Here is a 19,700-nt window from a genome sequence, read left to right as displayed (position 1 = left end):
AAGCGATACGGCCGCTTTCAAAAAATATTGAATCGCGGGCGTTGACAGAAAAATGAAAAATGACCACAACTTTCGAAGGATTTCGAAGTACTTTCGTAGTTCTTCGGCCTTCAAAATGATTTGTCGTCTTTTCGAGGTATAAATGCAAGATTTTAATAGTTTATGATTCAAATCATTTAAAAAATAGTGGTAAATGATGAAGATTTTTGGCAATTATTGGCCTAAAAAGAACTGAAGAACTCAAGATGGCGGATCCAGTCAGCAGTTATGATGCAAAACTGCTGAAGAACTTGGGTGGTGTGGGGCTTGTTATGACCATTATTTTCACCATATCGGTAAGAACCATATCGATCGTTTATATCCTAGATGGATGTAGTGGCTGCCATCTTTGAAACTCATAATTTTAATTTATCTTATGGGACCTATTATCAGGTGGTCTGCCTAGTATGGGGACTTTGCCTCTTTTGCCGACCATCCTTATGGCCAAACTGCCACCTTACTATCGTCGATATGTTGACGACACATTCACTGTGATGCCCGATTTGTCTACAGCTAGGGACTTTCTTAACACCCTCAACCACGCTCACCCCGCCATCAACTTTACTATGGAGGTCGAAAATGATGGAATGCTTCCCTTTCTCGGTACTCAACTCCTAAACAGAGCGCCTCGTATTGAAACTAAAGTGTTTGTGAAGCCAACAAACAGTGGTCTGCTTCTCCATTACCACAGTCATGTCGATAATAGGTACAAGCGCCGACTATTGACAACTATGCTCGATCGCGCACATCGCCTGTCTTCGTCATGGTCCTACTTCACTGAGGAGTGCGAACGACTGAAGTCTGTTTTCTCTAAACTGAAATATCCCAAGCACCTTGTTGACTCCACTGTCAAAACCTTCCTAAATTTAAAGGTCGCTGAACAGCCCTCATTACGGTCCAGATCTACGACAGAAAACACTACTCGGGTTGTCATACCCTTTAAAGACCAGGAGTCTGCTAATATCGTGAAGACACAGTTGAAAGATCTCAGTGTGAAGCTGCAGACCAGTGTTCAACCGGTGTTTACGAGCCGCAAGATTGCCCAGGAGTTCCCGACAAGCGAACCTAAGCCTCAGCTCATTGATCAACAATGCGTTGTGTATAACTTCAAGTGTGACCAGTGCGATGCTGGTTATGTCGGTTACACCCGTGGCCATCTGTTCGTACGCGTTGATGGACATAGAAGCAAGACCTCGTCAGTACGCAATCACTATGATAGTAGACACGCAGGCAGGATTCCGGATGACCTTCGCAATTGTTTTAGCGTGTTGAAAAAATGCCACAACAAGTTTGATTGTCTCATTAATGAGATGTTACTCATTAAACAATTACGACCGTGTTTAAATGTACAATCAGACTCAGTTCGCGCTAAAGTCTTTGTCTAACTTATGCAAATTAGAAACTCTGAACTCTTAGTTACCCTTGAAATCGCATATTTAATTAGTTTCCCTTGACAATGGCGCCAAGATGTCGCCGAAACGTCGGATTTATCTATCGTTAGTTTTTGCCTGTATATGTTTGTACTTTCCATGCTAAAATATGACTTTTCTGTATGTTATTTTTAGATAGGCTGTTCTAGTGAGGTGTCCCCAATTAGCAGTGGGGATTCTCCACTGCTAGATGTAATTGACATGATAATAAAGTCATTATTATTATTTGCATCCTTTTAATATTTCACAGAATTGCTGTTCCCTACTTAAAATAAAAATGTTGATCAAAAAATTAATTAAGTCCTTATCAAATTGCAGACTGGTCTCCTCATTGTCATAATCGTGAAGCGCCAAATACTAAGAATGTTACTGCTATCCAAAAGAGGACCACACTCTCCTGTCGGCAGTGATGCACCGAAGGTAAGCTTCACATAAGCTGGGTACATTCCACCCACCCCTTAATCTTATCAGTATTAAGCTAGATCAAGTCGACTAGTATGATACCACTATTCACAATCAATGAGGTTCCTTGTTGTGGGGAGCTAGTGATGCTTTGTCTCCACAATCTGTCACTGTCACATAACAGAAGGTCTGCAAATCATTGTTAGAATTTCAACACAGTGTTGTCATTTGTCATGTACACTGGCCTCCTTGTCACTTTTGCAAATGCTTTGCTGTTTGTCAGGCTTTCATGTATATTTGAATGTTTATCTGGGACCCAGTTTTCAAAAGCCCTGGAAACTTTTCAGGCTTGTAAAGCCATGTTTAGTTCATCTGTATCTAAAAACGAAGAAGTGTATATGCCTGAAACTTCTTGTATGAAGGGAACCTCTGTTCATATTGAGAATACATGAATAAAACAGCTCTGTAATCGTAAGGTTTGAGATCTTGCTCTGGCTTTACATGTGCAAAACATTTTCAAGACCTTCAAGAAATGGGCCCTTGGAGACACGCAGCATTTAAAAAGTCTACTATAATAAGTGTCAGCAGTATTACCAACCCCTTAAAATCACAACAACTCAATTAAAGAAGGGGGCTTTTAACTGATTTGGACAATGATTCTCTCTGCAGCAAGGAGCCCAAAAGTGTTTACTTTAATTACTTTAATTTTCATTATTGTATAATTTATATACTTTCCTGACTCTCATACTCTCCAATCAGAAGCCAAGAACAGCCATCTTCAACTTCTGATTGGATAGTCTGCATGCAGGAAAGAATGTGTATTAATGAAACATAGTCACGATTTTAGGCCCCTCGCTGTAAGGGCTAAATCTAAATACATGCCCTTGAGTTTATAATCAAAAGGCTTATATTTGGCAGATTTTGGCATCTACATGTAAGATTTAACAGCTTATTAATGTTTAGGTTGATTTTTAACAGAAATATATTTTACCATATTCTTTCATTAAATTTATTTGAACTAGATAATGGATGTATACATTGTAACTTTTTGACAAACTATCATAATTATTGTCCAGAGAATGTCATGATCTGGTCTATATAAGACAACTATTTCTTACAGTACATTCAAAACAGTGTAATTCCTGTTTTCTTGGCAGAGTTTGGGAAGAGAGATTTCAGCACAGCTACAAAGAATTTCACAGCTAAGAATGGAACCTAGAATGTTGTCAGAACAATTTAATAAACCAGTAGATGGAACAACAAACTTTGATTCCCCATCAGGTATTACATGTACTATGAAATATAGTCTTTATTTCTCAATAATGAGTGTCGTAAAACCAAATCTGAAGTAATCACTCTGGCCAGTCACATAGGATAGTGGAAGATAATTCACTGAACCAGTCAAAACACCTCTATTAGCTTCTTGTCTAGAATTTTTGTTATTGTTAAAATGTATATTCTATCTCATTCACTAAAATTACATTGTATTTGTGCGCTTCAGTCTCACTGTGTTGTGGCCATTATTTTTTCTAACAGATCAATATACAAGAAGCTACAAATACCGAATGAAGGCTATGGATAAAATGACTGAGCTTGGTTTGTAAAATATGCCATTTTTCTGTACTATTTTGTTCTTAATTTTTACTTTATCAGAATGCTGATTTTAACCTGTCTTGTGCCAATATCAATATTAATTTTAATGATATTATTTTTCGTTGCTGCCTTTTACTTTGCCTCTCAACAACATGCGGACTCTAAAATTCAAAGCTCAACCAACAAATGCATTTTTCGCTACCATCAATCAAACGTTTGGCGGCTTCTTTCAGCTTGTGACTTCTGCTGAGCACTGTTGCGAAAAACGCATTTGTCGGTTGAGCTTTGAATTTTAGAGTTTGCATGTTATTGAGAGGTACAGTAATGTCCTTTTTCCTTTGATGCTATTCACGACACAACAGATGACCTTTTATGCACGATTGACTTCAAGTACAGTCGTAAAAACAAGCAGTCTGTCAGAGAACACCTCAAGTCTCTTCAGAAGCCACCATGCAATGTGATACGAGGTGGAGATGACACTATAAATGAGGTCGCCGATATGTATGAACATGCCAGATTTGAAACTAAGGTATGTGACTTAATGATACCCTGACTCATCTTATTTACAGAAACTGTTTTAAACTTGATAACATGTGATGATTAGTAACTGTGTAAAGTGATCAAAACCTTAAATTGAACTGATTTCTAGTCTGAAATACCAGTCATCACCCACCCTTAGCATTACCTTCAGCGAGTCTCTTGCCCAGAGCTAGTGCTGAGGGTGAGAGATAACTGACATTACAGCCTAAGCAATTTCTTAAAGACAGCAAACAAAACTGAGAAAGTGTGGAAATTATATTATTTAATATATTAAGTTATAATAAAAATTATGGTAATTAATTCTGCCAGCTTTCTCTTATTAGGAATTTGGTGCCTTGCAGTACAGAAAGTTTGCATATCTTGTTGAGCAGCTGAAAGACAGGTTTGGAATTTTTGGCTAACAACTTTTAAACAAAAATTAATATGCACACATGTACATATATAGGAATAATAATGATTGGTAGAATTCTACTTTTACACTAATGCAAATGCTGCAATTGGATTGCCTGAACTAACATAGTGATACGCTATCAGCCATTAGTGTGCAATGGCTGTATGTTGTTTACAGAGTGGTGTCGTTTTCCTTGTTTTTTCAAAGTTCTTGGGGATAATTTCAAAAGAAAATGGGTGATTACCGGTACATGTAAATTCGTGTGAAGGCTAAACTGTGGCCATTCACAGTTTCTTAACTTTACAAACTCAAAACAGATGATAAGTGCAGTTTGCAAGATTTTTGTTAAGTGTGTAGTTTCGTACTCTGTGGAGAAATAATAATTATTTCAAGGGAATTTCAGTTGGAATTGTACAAAAACAAGAATTTTCATTTCTGTGAAGGGTGTATCTCCCCAAGTTGGTGCACGATTTGGTTCTAAACAAAGCTGTGGTAAAAAACAAGAATTTTTAGCATGTATTGTTCATTTTTTGAATTTGAATAAGACTAGCTGATTTCTGCCTGCTGATTTTGCACGGGCCAAGTTTATGAATCGTACCTGTGTGTATTTGAGGCATTTAAATAATTATATTTGTTTTATTGACAGTAACAAATTATTGAATTTTAATTTATATTTTAATTTGGATAGTTAGCAGACCAGAGTTTGTAAATCCTGGTGTTTCCACTGGAATTTCAAGCTCTCTTTTAAAACATTTATTTCAAGAAAATCTGCCCTAAAGTTTGTTGGTGAAACTGAATTAATTATTATAAAGCTGATCATTAAACCTGTAATGTGACATCTAAATCATAAAACACCAAAGATATTCTACATGAATATTCTATAATGATAAAATTATTTTATTGCAGTTCTGAGCTGTTTATTTTCCTGAACTGTCTACATTGTAGAAAATTATTTATAATAAACCTTTTAAACTTTCATAACTACAGCAAAAGTTTTCAATACAACTTACAGACTTACTAGCTTTTTGCTTCACAAAACTCAAACAAAATGACGCTTTATCACAGTCAAGGCTTGTTAAATCTTTCTTGATTTTCTTGTGCCATAGGGTGAAAGATCAGCATCCATGTGCAACTTTAGACACAGTTGTTTTTCCTACTGTTCCTCACTTAATCAAGAAAGGAAAACCTGCAATTGTCTGATCTTGTGATTCTTCTTTTTTGTTAGTATTCAGTGTTATTTTCTCCTTACCAGTGCTGTTTTCTATTCTTAACAGTTGCTGTCTCCAGTTGGTTGTCAGCATCAAGCATTTTTGCTTACTAAAAATCACAATTCCCATGGCACATTGCGCCTATAAACACTCATTATTATCCCATTGATTGAAATTAACCAAATAATATTACTACGATGATCAGTTGAGTAAGGCGGGACGAAAGTTTGGTCACCAAGTTTTAACGTGAAATCGTGTTGTTGTCACGGGCAACTTACCTCGTTTCCGTTGGTAACAATATCAACAGCCGTTGGTCGCCTGTCGCGTCGCCTACAATTTCGCACGCTTTGCTGTCAATTGACGTCGAAGGCCGACAAGTTGCCAATGGATACGGAGCCAGTTGCTCGTGACAACAACACGATTTTTACGTTAAAACTTGGTGACCAAACTTTCGTCCGCCTTACTCAACTGATAATCGTAGTATGTGTAAACATCTGGAGTCTACTACCAATTCTGTCGGTTACTCAATTTATTAACATCACTTTGTAAATTAAAAAATAAACAAATAAAACAGACTTAGGGATATACCATAATTTTTGTGAAGTGGGGGGGGGGGGGGGGGCTGGGGAGGTGGCAATTTTCTGGGGCATGGATTTTTTTTTTCTCAACTTTAGGTTGTGCATGATTCTTTTGGTGGCCAATGGCTTGTGCAAGAATTTTTTTAACATGATTATAAGGATAGTGGAAAGCACTCGTTAGATTGTTTTCTATGGTTCCCCTTGCACCATTTTTTTAAGCTTTTTTTGCTGTGCAGGAATTTGTTTTGGGAAATTGCCCAAAACCCCGCTCAAAAAAAATCATGGTAAATCCCTTACTATCCACAAAAGTTCAAATAAAGAAATTTAACTAAAGGTAAAAACTAAATGCAATAAAATAATGTACTTAATTTTCACAATAATTTAACCTGTCTACCACAACTCAAAATCTCATACTTTAAAATAAAAAATATATAATTATTAGACATTTTGATAGTATCAGTGGGAATATTGTTGCTAATACCGTATGCTATTCAATTATTGCATCTTATAAATACTATGGATGGCTTATAAATGAAGGGTTTCATGCAGAAAGGTTATACCCTATATCGCTTTTTGGGCCGATTTTCATTTTTTCAGGATTGAGCTAATTTTGGCAGACTGACTTGTTTTGAGATGAAAACCATTGTTGCGTAATTGTTTTTTGTTGATTTACGCTTTGTTTTGGAGAAATAACGTATGCAAAAAACTCAGTTTTCCAAGGGCATCTTTTAGAGATCTTTTGTTGAACAAAAAACAAAAGAAACGTGTTGTTTTGCTAAATGTTGAAATCACCAAAGCGTGGCATTTGGCGCTTCTATTTAAAGAACTGTGCTGTCAAAGCTGCTAAAAGTAACTATTTATGTTCGCGTTGCGTTGAATCCACCTTTGATGGATTTGCTCCAAAAGGTGCCGCTTGGAAAACTGAGTTTTTTTGCATGCGTTATTTCTCCAAAATGTGCAAATCAACAAAAACAATGATGCAATGATGCTTTTCATGTCAAAACAAGTCAGTCTGTCAAAAATTAGCTCGATTCTGCAAAATATGAAAATTGGCCCAAAAAGCAATATACGCCCTTCTTGCACGAAATCCTTCAAATAATTAAGTCAATACTTCATCTCTCTTTCAAACCATTTCAACAACCTTTCCTCTAAACTGTACCAGATGATTCTGAAAAAATATATAACTTAACAAGGGGTTTCCTAAATGTTTTTTTCTCTCTTTTAGGGTGCGTCTTTATGTCAATGTTCCTGGAAGTCTTATAATAGCTGGGAACAGTAAAAAGCCAATAAGAAAACCACCATCAAGCACAAAGATGGAAGGGCTGAGCATAGAAATCAAAACTACACAAGATGCAGAGACTGAAGCTGGTAAAATGACTCAAAGTGGAGCCATGAGCATGTGAAAATTACAAAACTTAGCAGTGTGACATTTATCCAAGAAACATTTAATTGATATATGAACATCTGCAAATCTTGGCATGTTTGAGCTTTGTTTCTGTACAAAAACAGAACTGCAAAGTTTTCATCAGTACTGAAAATTCACAATGTAAAGTTGTGGATTTCTTACCATTAACAGGCCAAAACAACTATAAACTTGCATTGAAAGTCAAATGGAACTGTCAGTAAAAATTTCCAGAAAATGTTTGTAAATTATTAAGTGGACTGTTCCCAGAGGTACTCCTCATTTTCCTATTGGAATGGAATGTCAGAAATTTCCTTAGTTACATTTGGATATTTTGACTCTTCAGTTCCGGTTCAACATCAACAGAAAGATATTACTGTACAATTATTTGGTTTCCAATGATTGGAAACCAAACCCTACCACAATTCGGCAGTCACTCCAATTGGTTCCCTCTGACAATTGGTTTAATTAGGCACTTCTGTGGCCAAAACTTACACAGGAGCAAACTGGACTAGTCTGGGACCAATGTAATGATGTGAATGACCATTAAACTATTGTGTGTCCCAGCACTTATAGGACATTCTTGTTATAATGGAGTGGTGGCAGTGCATCAACCTAATTGTTGTGTTCGGGAACATGTCAGTCGTACTGGATGCTTTACCTTAATTGCAAGAATTTAGTTCCATATCTACATGTATCAGTCCATGTCAATAAAGTGGAGATGAAGTTACTATAAAAGTGGCAATGTTAAGCTATGGCTATAGAATGGTCCTTGAAAAATGATGGATCTCAGCAAGTTTTTGGAGAGTCTCTAAATCTAGTTCATGCAATAAACATTGATATTCAATCCGAAGCAATGCTAACAAACAATGCTACTGAACAATATGCTTGTTTGCCATTGGCAATTAGCAGTCATATCAATATATCTGCTAATGAATTGAGGTTGCCCAAGATATGCATTGTATCACAACATATAAATACATATATAAATTATTCATCCTTTAAGGCTGTTTATTGAAATAATATTACATGTACCTACAACATGCAGTTTACACATGCAAAGGACTATGAGACATTTAGTTCATTACTTATAGCTTGTAATGTTAAGTTATATCATGGACTGAATGTTTTGAAATCACACCCAATAATGTTGTTATTTTTCGTCATCCTCATCCTCATTATCACCATTATCGTCACTGTCCATTTCATGTCGTGTGATGTTATTTTCTTCTTGCTGACTGTCGTCACTTAAATAACCTTCCTGAACTGTCTCGCGATATCTTGTAAATAAGGTTAAAGAACTTTGATTGATTCAAATAAATGGATCAGTTTTACATACACTGGAGAAAACTTGCATAAATATCTGAAATTCACTAAATGGAAGCAACATTTGAAATTTACTTGACAAACACCAGAAAAACAAGAAAATGATGACACTGACAGTCTATAATCAGCAACATTTACATCAAGTCACAAAGAATTTGGTGTTTTGTTATATAGCTGGTCAGAGTGTTACAGTTTAAAGTTTTAAGTCAAGGAGAAGTCAAAGTAACCTAGACATGTATGGTTAGTTGGAGACTGGGCGACATTTAAATGATGATTTCCCACCGGGCAACAATTTAGATTTAGCCATTGCCACTTGACCATAAATCAACCAATAAGAGTGTGTGTTAGATTTAACCTAACTCCAACCAGCTATATAATAATTATAATAAACTATATTATAATTATTATAAAAAGATACTGATGATAATTTAATCCTTGAACTGTGGTGTAGTCTGTTTTGTCAAGGAAGCTTTCTTCCTTTAACTTTTGTGTCGCATGTTGAGCTTGAAGATCCTGCAAAGAGGAATTTGAGAACTTGTCGTAAACAACAGATCACTTAAAAAATAAAAATTCCAAATTTAAAATTTTTAAGGCTGAGGGCTGAATTAAAACTTGAATTAATTTAAAAGCTCCTTTGTTTTTAATCCAATGGGCCCTAGAGTCGAACTTAGAATGTTACTAAAATTGACATCTACATGGACACTTCATTATTGCACGTACAGAAAGCTTTTTTTTGGTCCCTGCTCGCTGAATGTCCGTAATGTTTTCTTTATTTAATTTGTTATGATTACACTCTCCGTAATCAATGTGGTGTCCACGTCACTAGGGAAAACAGGGCTACCGGTATCATTAAAGGTAATAACCTGTAACGCCTGTTACGGCTGAGTAATTGGGCCCTTGATGTTACACCTATGTGTTAATTTGCCTTTTGCAGGGCATGGAGAGGAGGGGAGAATGGGCTAGACTAAGTGTCAAAGCACAAGCCTATTGACAAGTCTCAGAAACTGGAAATTTTGAATCTAGAATTTGTGTTGGGGGTGGTGGCTTTTCCTAATTTACTCCTATTTCCCATTGTCTTCCTTACCGGCTCAAGACCACTAATGTACAGTAATACAGGTACATTGTAGTTCAGCGAAAAAATTATAACTTCTACATGTAGTAATGCACTTTGCACCATTTTTATGTGTATTCTTGAGATTGGACTGGAGCTCGGTTGCAATGGAGGCTCGTGTGGAGGAATTCCATTAAAACGAGATTAATGTCATTTGCATTGAAACTTAGACTCTCCGCATTAGCCTCATTTGCAAGCAAGTTACAGTCCAATAATCGCATATATTCCCACCTTTTGCCTTTTCTCTTGATCTTGTAAGAGTTTAAAGGATTCTTCTAATGATAGAGGCTTTGCTTTCTGTGGAAAAGGCAACTGAATTGTAAACATTTTGCAAATATGGGAGACACTGTCTGACCTTGAGGTAAAACCATTTCACTTGTATATCCTTTCAGGGGCATTTTATGACTTTGGAGGATCTTTGAAGACCCTTAAAGATCCTGGAGAGGTTTTTACCAGGAGTGATACTTTACTTGCTTCATTTGTTTCCTTTGCTGTGTTATAAGTTTAGCTTATAAGTTTAAGCTTAGTTTCTGCCAAATGCTGAATTGTTCTTATTTTCCCAGATCATATAGATCATATACCCAGCTGATAACAATGGCAAATATTGGGAAGGGATCTGGGTCTCTTTTCCTGTCCAATAAATAAGACTTGTAGGGCAAAGGTAGAGGTAGTAAATAGTACCAAGAAATTCAGGATCTTGGAAATTTGAACCAATCCCCATTCACATTTAAGAAATAGAAAACATGTACCTAGAAACACAAGTGGAAGTTTGGGGAAAGAGAAATGCTGCGGGAACACGAGCCGCAGGTGAGTGTTTCCACAGCTTTTTCAAGTTGTCCCAAACTTTCACGAGTGTTTCTATAACTCAATAGAAACACTGAGAACATGTTTTCTAATTCTTTTAGAAAACACCGCAACAGAAAAAACGAAAACAACTTGTTTACTTTGATCATCAAAATGTAAATTCTCTCTGCATGCACCATGATTACATCAACAGCTCGTGCTAGTTCTGTGTTTCTATGGAGCTATAGAGACATGATTTTTAACCAATCAGCACACGTATTTTCTTAGGGCTGTTTTCTAAATTACTATATTATTACATGTACATTATATCTCTGAATCCTTCACGGTTAGTCATGACATCTTGTTTTTCTGTGTTTCATCTGTCTCTATAGGTCTAAAATTATCCAAGCCTCCCATTTTTCTTGAAAGACTTTTTCTGCCATAGTTTTCAGTTTATAACACCAAAATGGAGGTGTCTAAATAGGACAGCGTATAAACACTACTAATTACCTCTAACTTATAGCTTGGAGGTGTTGCTGATGACTCGTAATCCCATGTCCTGCCTGGAGACTGTGAGCTGAATGGTTTATTTCTTGATTTGTTTGCATCTGACATTTTCCTGTGCTCCTTGCTGGTCTTTTCTCTGTGTTGCTCATTTGAAGCTGGGTCTCCTGTGCATGAATGTGTGTGCATTTTGTCATCATTATCATTATTATCACTGTCATCACTGTCCAAGGCGTCAAGTTGAGTTCTCTGGACAAGCTGTGACACTGTCAACCTCTCAAACTCTGCAATAGTGTCTTCAATCTTTTCTCTTTGTGCAATTAGCTTCTTGAGTCGTTCCACTGTCTCTGATACCTTTTTGCCTTTGTCTGGGAGGCTTTGCAAGAACTTCCTATGAAAAGAGATGAAGGATAAATCATGGAAAACAAGAAGATCTTTTAGATCTTATAACCGCACTTTTAAAATTTTTTATTGTTTTGTTGATACTACAGTCACAATGCAGTGCACATTCCAAAGCAGTCCTTGATGATTCATTGATTACCGTAAACACATCACTTGATCAACACAAACTGTGTTATAACTTATTGCAACATCACTCTTAGCATTTGTGAAATCTATGATGACGTAATGGTCTTAATCTGGAAGTTCGCTTGGGATATGCCCATGAATGATACAAAAGGAAACAAGTGTCACGCTTTTAAGGACGGTGCCTACTTTTGTTAGTGTGCACACGTTCTGCACATCACGCAAGGCATGGTTTAAGCGCCACATGCTCGCTGGGTTGACATGACGCAATCAACTACGCTACCAAGTACACAACTAAATTGAAAGCAAAATTTTCCTACTGTGACCAAATAAAGTTTAATGAACCTGTACTTAAACCAGGAACACCAGAACAGCAGCATATCGCTAACCACTATTTGTTAACATCTTCCAGCTGAAAAACTAGCTGTTATCTGTCGAAAATTATACTGAAATCCAATTGTAAACATGTACCTGCAGATGGCGTAGTGTGTGCGCAAAACAAGTGTGAGATATGCAAATGTTTTACTTACTGGGGAGGTGACAGGAAAAAATTTAACAGGCACCGTAAAAAGTTTAAAAAAGGATCAATAACTTTAAAAAATGCTCGGTTACCCCTATATTTTATGTCATGAAGTGGAAGTGGAAAGCCTATTCAGCATGTGATTAGCTTCTGGTTGTGAGCAAAAGATATCTAGACTATATTTGAGCAGAAACAGAGGAAGGCTGTCAGAGACGCTAAAAGTGCTGTTGCAATGATTTTGTTATTAAAAACATACCAAAAATGGTTTTTATGTTACCATTTACCATGTAGTTTTCAGATTTATGTAAAGGCAAATTCTAAAGAAAGCTGTGAAGAAATATCCTCTCCTTCTTTTTTCAGAAAAATGCTGATGTCAGCATTTTTGTTGAGATTCAAGGCTAATCATTTCGGAAAAATGCTTGGCTACCCTCTTTTTTCTTTGTGTATTCCGATAAACCTTGCAAAGATCTACTTTTTCTGCAAGGTCTTAACCTGGCGCGAAAACTTTTGTATTTAGTAGGCACCGTCCTTAATAATGCTTTTAATACACAGCTTTCTTCCTGAAAAGTCAAAATTTAATTTGTTTGTGCTTTGAAGTAGTCACGCAAGTCACACAATCAGAGGGTTTACGCTATCCACGGCTAATTTTAGAGTGGTTGTGTTTTTTTCCCCTAGCACTGACTTAAACGTTGCAAGTTCTGGCAAGCTTCTGTTTACCTCGGCAAATATTTAATTTTTCTTCAAATCTCTTAACTCGCTGTGGTGAAACAGCCAAAGAATTTGCTTCATGTGCTGAAACCCACAAGAAATACTCGCAAAATTGCAAATAAATTAATGACCGCTTCCGGAAAATAAACTTGCAAAGTAAATATGATCTTGTTTGTCACGTAGCGAAAATGAAAGCTGCAGCGTCAGCACATTCCATGGCTGATGTAATACCCTTTTTTAGCATTTTTAGCGTATTTATTGTTTCCCTTTGAATCCAACGCCTCAATGAAACCAAAACAAAATATATTTTACACACAAAGAAAGCAATATCCGTAACATTGTTCTTGTATTAATGTTTCAACAGCTTTTGGTGAATAAACATCACAGGTTGCATGATTCAAAATTTGGCAGAGAGGAAGTTTGGGTCTGGCCACCAACAAAAAAAAAAATTAATAAGCCACGGGTAGAACATGAACCGCGCTCGGCCCATGGCTGCGCGGTTAATTAAGGGTGCAAAAAAAGACTGGGATATTACTGGGATAACCTTGTCTCATAATTTATCTCTTGACAAAACTAAAAGCAGCCAAGCAATTAAAGAGGAGATTCCAGATGAGATAGTCTAAGATGAAAACTAGGTAAGATATTTGCATTTGTTTCTTTTAAACAGGAGTGGAAACAGGTTGGTCTGCACTGCAAGAATGGTAGGATCATGTGTATAGGACATACGTGGAGTGTTGATCGATACCCTTGATCGACCTGCGATTGACACTTGATTGACATCTTATTCGACACTCGATGGACATCCTAATCAATACTTAGTCAACACTCAATCAACATCTCAACTGCCGCGTGATCAACACTTGATCAACAGTAGTCGATAGTTGGGCTAGTATTGCAATTGACCGACCCATACACATCTATCGAAAGTTAGTCGACTGTCAACTGACTATCGACTGAGATGTCAATGGAGTGTCTGTCGAGGGTTAACCGAGGGGTCGATGGAGTATCAATCGAGTATTGATCGACCGCGGATGCCTTTAGAAGAGATGATCCGAATGGTTGAAAACAGGTACATGTACGACATCCAAAAGAACTACAGAATAAAGACCTAAACATGTAGTTCACAAGTTCCAGTTGATAAGAAAAGCTTACTTATTTGCCAGCAACTTTTCCTGTCTTTGTAGCATTTCAAGCAGCTCCTTTTTCGATAACTTGGTCCAGTCATTTTTCTCTGCCATATGAAAACTCCTAGCAAGCACTTGTCAACGTCATCCGCCTTTTAGTGCAGCGAATACGGGCCTTTCGGCTTCGCTAGTGCTTTCTTAATAACTTGAAAGTTCTCCTTACTAATTTAAGTTCTTCGGAAATGTACCAAACGTGCACAAAGTTGGAAAAGAGCTCCGGTAAAATGTAGAATCCGGTTCGTTCACCATATTGCTTGGGAACCGCTCGTTTTCTTGGTACTTTAGTCCAGTCTCCGCGCCACTGACGACAGTCGATGTACAGACTTACAGAGTAAGCAGAGCATCTCGCTGGAAAAAGAGAAGTTATTTTCCATACAAATGAACCTGTTTAAAGACTGGAATGGTCAATCAGTTGTTTCGTGTTCTATTTCTTTTTTGGCATTAATCTCGTCAGCAAGAGGAATACTAACTGAAGACGTGAAAGGTGAGAAAAACTCGTGAATCTTAGGAGATTTTCTAAGCTGTCAAAAGTTCTGCTAAATGAAAATGTTATTAAAGGGCTTTATAAAAGTTTGCCAAGTTGTTTCCCGGTTTGATTTTTTGTTTACCTTAGTATGATTCAAAAATACTAGAATTTCTCTCCCGGCAGCCTTATTTTTTTCTTTTTTAGTTGTTATTGATGATTTGTTGAAGATCAAACTTGCAGTGTATACGCCATTCTAATTTTGCTGACGTATACATGTTTTATTTTTCACAGAGATCGCTGTTCAAAACATCGAATATTATGAGGCCGTAAACTACAATGTTACTAATGTTCACAAACAACATCTAGACGCGATGAATTTGCCGAAATGTTCTGCGGTCACCATCAACTTTAGCGCCTTTCAAAGGTATTTTTAAAATAAAACATTTAAACTCAAGGTACTTTAATAAATAGACCGAATTCGAACTCAACATGTATGTTGTACCTCGTCTTGTCGCAATTGCAAAAAGATTCAAGAAAACTAAAGGCACGAAGGGTTATAAACGGTTTTAAAAAATTCTTTTCTATGGGGGTAGGGAAGGGGGTTGAGATGGAATTATTGTTAGATAAATTTGATATATCATATTTTTCGTATATTCTTTTCCGATGAGTATCTTTTGAACGAGGGGAAAAAATAAATTGAATTCATTCAGTCAGTCTTGACTATTCCTCCTTTGATCTTATTTGCTAACAATACTACTAAGACTTAGGTTTTTAGCTCAGAATTTAAATTTGTGAGTCATAGACAGAAAGATTATAGTAAAATTGTGGTTATGGTCTATATAGAAAGCCTTATTTCTCAGTTGGACAGAAGGAAACGATGACGGTAGAAGAGAGAACCAGTTTTAAGTTTGTTACAGACAATGGAAACTGTGTTTTCTAATTCATAAATCTTGACAAGCCATTTACATCAGATCAGACATTTTTAGCCTCTCATCTGGCTCAAGGGGAAAAATACCATATCATTAATAAACAAATTAAATTACAAAGTAGCTAGTATGGGAATATAAGAAATTCAGAGACTGATTTTCTTTCCCAAAGGAATTTCTGCCTGTTACTAGAACAGCATAAAAGATTGTTCTCGAAAGATACCAAGTTTCGAACACTGATTTCTAATGCTGAGGAAAAAACTGGCTATGATACAAGGACTGCTTACACAGGAACTGTAAAAGGTAACTAGTATTCTTAATATGAAGCCTCATATTTTCTCATGCTGTTTAGAAGGGTGGCCAACCCCTGGTGGGGATACTCCTTTATATAGGCTATATAGGTTAAGTGGTGTAACGATTCATATCCCTTGCGATTATTAATTACACTAATTATTATTAATTTTAAAGAGTTCTGGATTCTATTTTTGCAATATAAAGACTCACTGAGGGCACCCAGAAGAATGGTATGCAAAAAATCGAACCAAAATCGAAACGTGGAATCGAAGAATCATGAATCAAACCGAACGGGCACAATCGTGATTAATCGTTACACCACTATATACAGGTATGAGTGGCTCCAAAGGGTATAGTTTTCAGCCATTTTGGACACAAATAGGGTATCACTTTGGCCATTTTGGTCTCAAATAGGGTATAGTTTTTGCACTTCAGTCTTGAATTGGCTACTCTCTCATCATTATCAAGAACATTACCAACAAAAACTCTTCACAATGCCTTTAACATTAGTCTGAACTAGAGAACTAATTATAAAACAGGTCTGAAACAGGGTATTGATTCAAGGGTCAGGTCGTAAATAGGGTATCAAATTCTTCCCCAGGTCAAATAGGGTTAGCCTCCGAACGCAGATGTATTTCCGGCTGTCGCTTGTCTCCGCCGAAAAATAACGTCTGCGAACCCGAGCCAGGAAACGATTTCTGTGACGTAGGAATTTTAAGCCAATCACAGTTTAGCTTAAGTAGCCCCAGAACTACTGCACAAGGTATGCGCTGCCAGGAGCACTCGAGTTTCATTTTATTATGGAATCTGATTGGCCAAAGAGAAACAAAAGTCATTACGTCACAGAAATCGTTTCCCGGCTCGGGTTCGCAGACGTTATTTTTGGCGGAGACAAGCGACAGCCGGAAATACGTCTGCGTTCTTAGGCTAAATAGGGTAGGCAAAATCACAGAGCTTGGTCTTAAATCGGGTAAGGGTTTTGGGAAGTGGGCTGCACACCCTACCAAATTTTGGGAGATTACTCTCCCCTCCCCCACCCTCCGGGGACTAACCACTTGCTGAGCAAATCTTGGAAATCGAATAAAGAGTGGTAAAATTTTGCCCGTTTTGAGACTATTGATGTTGAAGTGCCAGCGTTTATGGCTTTTGAAAAAAAAAAATATCAAGGATTTGTTTACTAGATGGCATAGCTTTCTGTCCAATGATACAAATAGTTGATACTTTCAAACCGCATAATATTTACATGTAGACAGTTGTGTTAAGATGGGCAGCCTTATTAATTCTTACTGCATTTTTGGAATCTGTCAAAAGGTTACTTGCCGTGGTTATAACACACCACAAGGTTCATTTCGTTTTAGAAAAAAAAGGAAAGACCTGGGATTGAGTTTACTCCTTGATACAGGATTTTGCGCTCGCTAAAGAAGAAAAAGCCTGGGCTCGAGAATGTGGCTTTGCACTAGCTGTTTGTAAAAAACATTACAAATATCGTTTGTGTGTTGGTAGGAAACGTTTCAGCATAGGAACTTGTAACAGACAAACTTGCCATTCTTTCATTATTTTCATACAAACTGACGTGTGATTTGTATCAACTAAACCTTGCTCATGGTTTACACTAAAATAGAACCAAACTAGTAGAGAAAACTACGACAGACCAAAATGTACATTTGTCAAACTATCAACAACTAGTATAGAAAACGTTATTAATAAACTCAAGTTTGTTTCTTCTATCTTCTCTCTTTTCAGGTGACCCTAATTCCTTCGTAATTGGACATATATTAGAGGGAAAATTTGATGGAAGTTTCTTTGCATTTGGTGAATCGTTTCACCTAGAGTCTGCCGAGCGATACTTTCACTTCAAGACGCCTTTCCATTCAATAATTTTTCGTGCCTCAAGTGTTCAATTTAATTCTTCAGGAATTCAAAGAAAAATGGCTCGCGTTCAAGATCTGCAACCTGTGATTGCTCAGGTATACACAGGAGTTTATTCCTTTGAAAATCTGTTGATATCGACGTAATTCTGCTCTCCTTTGAAGTCATGAAGCATTTTCAAATGACTGACGTGTAAAACTCAAAGCTATAATGGGCCAATCACAAGAAACAAAAATGACGTAATGAGCAAGTCATGCAGAACATGCAACCGGTGCCAAGCGCGGGAAACCATGCGGCCTCCGCGCTTGGGAGTGGTTAGATGCATGGTTTTCGGCGCCTAGTCCTGGGAGTCCTGCTACGATATGGTTTGCTCCTGAAGCATGCCTGGGGTGATGATCACTCTGTGAATATCTTTATTTCAAGGCATTTATAGAATTTATAATTTGAAACAAGAACGCGAACAAGAAACCAGTCTCTTAGGCTCTTGCTGCATTTAAAATATAGAAAAAAATGTCAGCCAAAAACTGGTACTCGATTTCTTCTTGCGAAACAAAAGTATTTTTAAGCCTGGTTTTCAAAGCTCTGCGGAAGAAAAAGCGTTGATATTGATTCTATACTTCCCTCTTTCTACTCATGCAGGGCTGCTTGACTTTACTTACGTTATTGTATTGTTACAGGCTACCAGTAAACGAGTCCGCCGTGACAACCCCAGCAACTCAAGCCTCAACACATGCACTTTACATATTGCTGCTGATTACACATTTTTCAAGCACGTGGGCTCAGGTTCTGAGAGCGCCACTGTAGCAGAGATGGCGTATCACGTGGCAATGACAGACAAAGCATTTAGGGCGACAGACTTCAACCAAGATGGAGGGCCTGGAGATGATATCGGATTTGTCATAGCAGCGGTTACTGTGTTTAAGGATGCGGAATCAGAAGGTAGTAAGTGAGATTTTGCAGCTCATAATCTAATTGTTAATTAGATAGTGACAATAAAGTTTTGAATGACTAGTAGATTTATACTAAAACAATTAGATTATTCGCTCTCGATTTGTATGCGTAATAGTTGACTCAGGCTGCGCCCTCATGATCTGTTGCACAATAGAAATCTTGAGCTCATAATCTAATTATTAATTAGATAGTGAGTAGCCTAGCAGGGTGCGGTTGTAAACAAATTGCATCCGCTTCATTGCATTTTCTTAGTATCTTTCAAGAGGGTTTAGATAATATAAGTTTGATTATGACTTGTAGATTTGATCTAAAACAATAAGATTATTTGCCTTTGATTCTATGCGTGATTGAATGTCGAGCTTATATCAAATATATAACAGGAAGACTTGTCTAACCTTTCAATTAGGCTCCTTAGAAAGTCCACAAAACATCGGTAGCTTGGATTATTTGATTAAATGGAGTGAGCTAGATCACAGCGCCTACTGCTTATCTCTGCTGTTTACCTACCGAGATTTCTCTGGTGGAGTTTTGGGAATAGCCTGGGTAGCGCAGCCCGAACCTAGAGTACTTGGAGGAATATGTTCCCCGAGAGTCTTCCTGCAAGAGAGAGGCCAACTAATGAGCTTCAACACTGCACTGGCGACTTTTCTGAATTTTGGCCGCAGGGTACCCAGAAAAGTTTCAACGATAACAGTTATGCACGAGTTTGGTCACAACTTTGGGTCTGGGGTAAGTATACCACATGTAGCTAAGTGGTTCACGCTAGGCCACCTCCGTTTTCCTCCGTTAAGTGCTTTTTGGGTTTCAAAAGAATAAAAATTATTGGATGAGTTTGAGTGAGATATAGTGATTTTGTCACTGTCTCTTCAGTGACAAAATCACAATATTTTGTGATAACCGAGTTCAATAATTGTTCTATTCTATTTCGTCACCGGTCTATGTCACAAGAA

The 19,700-nt window shown here is 37.2% G+C and overlaps 3 protein-coding genes across 5 annotated transcripts in view; 2 read left to right on the top strand and 1 right to left on the bottom strand.

Annotated features, from left to right (window-relative positions):
* Positions 1–10: 10 nt before the first annotated feature.
* LOC110059528 (lipid transport auxiliary protein 1-like) lies at positions 11–8,321 on the top strand. Of its 2 annotated transcripts, XM_089296020.1 has the most exons (8): positions 11–335; positions 1,788–1,889; positions 3,029–3,152; positions 3,408–3,467; positions 3,827–3,993; positions 4,328–4,386; positions 5,502–5,615; positions 7,407–7,522. In XM_089296020.1, the coding sequence occupies exons 1-7, from the start codon at positions 246–248 to the stop codon at positions 5,593–5,595; spliced, it is 696 nt and encodes a 231-aa protein (XP_089152146.1). In that variant the 5' UTR covers positions 11–245; the 3' UTR covers positions 5,596–5,615; positions 7,407–7,522. The 2 variants fall into 2 exon arrangements, with proteins under 2 accessions (XP_089152146.1, XP_089152145.1); XM_089296019.1 differs by lacking the exon at positions 5,502–5,615 and having other exon boundaries at positions 12–335; positions 7,407–8,321.
* Positions 6,115–14,511, bottom strand: LOC110058909 (uncharacterized). Its single transcript, XM_089296023.1, has 5 exons — positions 14,213–14,511; positions 11,314–11,698; positions 10,252–10,317; positions 9,328–9,422; positions 6,115–8,863 (listed from the first exon to the last, which is right to left on the bottom strand). Exons 1-5 carry the CDS (start codon positions 14,296–14,298, stop codon positions 8,737–8,739), a joined length of 759 nt encoding a protein of 252 aa, XP_089152149.1. The 5' UTR covers positions 14,299–14,511; the 3' UTR covers positions 6,115–8,736.
* Positions 14,505–19,700, top strand: part of LOC149107945 (disintegrin and metalloproteinase domain-containing protein 10-like) — an 8,627-nt gene continuing 3,431 nt past the window's right edge. The window contains exons 1-6 of one of the 2 annotated variants that reach the window (XM_089296015.1): positions 14,505–14,728; positions 15,002–15,134; positions 15,809–15,939; positions 17,674–17,897; positions 18,477–18,738; positions 19,262–19,479. In XM_089296015.1, the coding sequence (XP_089152141.1) occupies positions 14,623–14,728; positions 15,002–15,134; positions 15,809–15,939; positions 17,674–17,897; positions 18,477–18,738; positions 19,262–19,479 (1,074 nt within the window). In that variant the 5' untranslated portion in view covers positions 14,505–14,622. Of the gene's footprint in view, positions 14,729–15,001; positions 15,135–15,808; positions 15,940–17,673; positions 17,898–18,476; positions 18,739–19,156; positions 19,480–19,700 lie in introns of both variants that reach the window. The other variant, XM_089296014.1, reaches the window with a different exon arrangement.

Source organism: Orbicella faveolata, unplaced genomic scaffold, assembly GCF_042242905.1.
Source record: "Orbicella faveolata isolate gen_17 unplaced genomic scaffold, um_ofav_v1 contig_26, whole genome shotgun sequence".
In the NCBI taxonomy this organism is placed as follows: domain Eukaryota; kingdom Metazoa; phylum Cnidaria; class Anthozoa; order Scleractinia; family Merulinidae; genus Orbicella; species Orbicella faveolata.
The sequence above is the reverse complement of the archived record's forward strand: the minus strand, read 5'-3'. Positions and strand labels throughout refer to the sequence as shown.

Bases quoted from the DNA above. Each gene is read 5' to 3' on its own strand.
- LOC110058909 (XM_089296023.1), bottom strand. From the start codon at position 14,298: ATGGCAGAGAAAAATGACTGGACCAAGTTATCGAAAAAGGAGCTGCTT. The intron at 11,699-14,212 runs GTAAGCTTTTCT...CTCTTTTCATAG, and splicing joins GAAAAGTTGCTGGCAAATAA to GAAGTTCTTGCAAAGCCTCC. The intron at 8,864-9,327 runs GTATCTTTTTAT...CTTATTTACAAG, and splicing joins CAAGGATTAAATTATCATCA to ATATCGCGAGACAGTTCAGG.
- LOC110059528 (XM_089296019.1), top strand. From the start codon at position 246: ATGGCGGATCCAGTCAGCAGTTATGATGCAAAACTGCTGAAGAACTTG. The intron at 1,890-3,028 runs GTAAGCTTCACA...TTTTCTTGGCAG, and splicing joins TCGGCAGTGATGCACCGAAG to AGTTTGGGAAGAGAGATTTC. The intron at 3,994-4,327 runs GTATGTGACTTA...TTCTCTTATTAG, and splicing joins ATGCCAGATTTGAAACTAAG to GAATTTGGTGCCTTGCAGTA.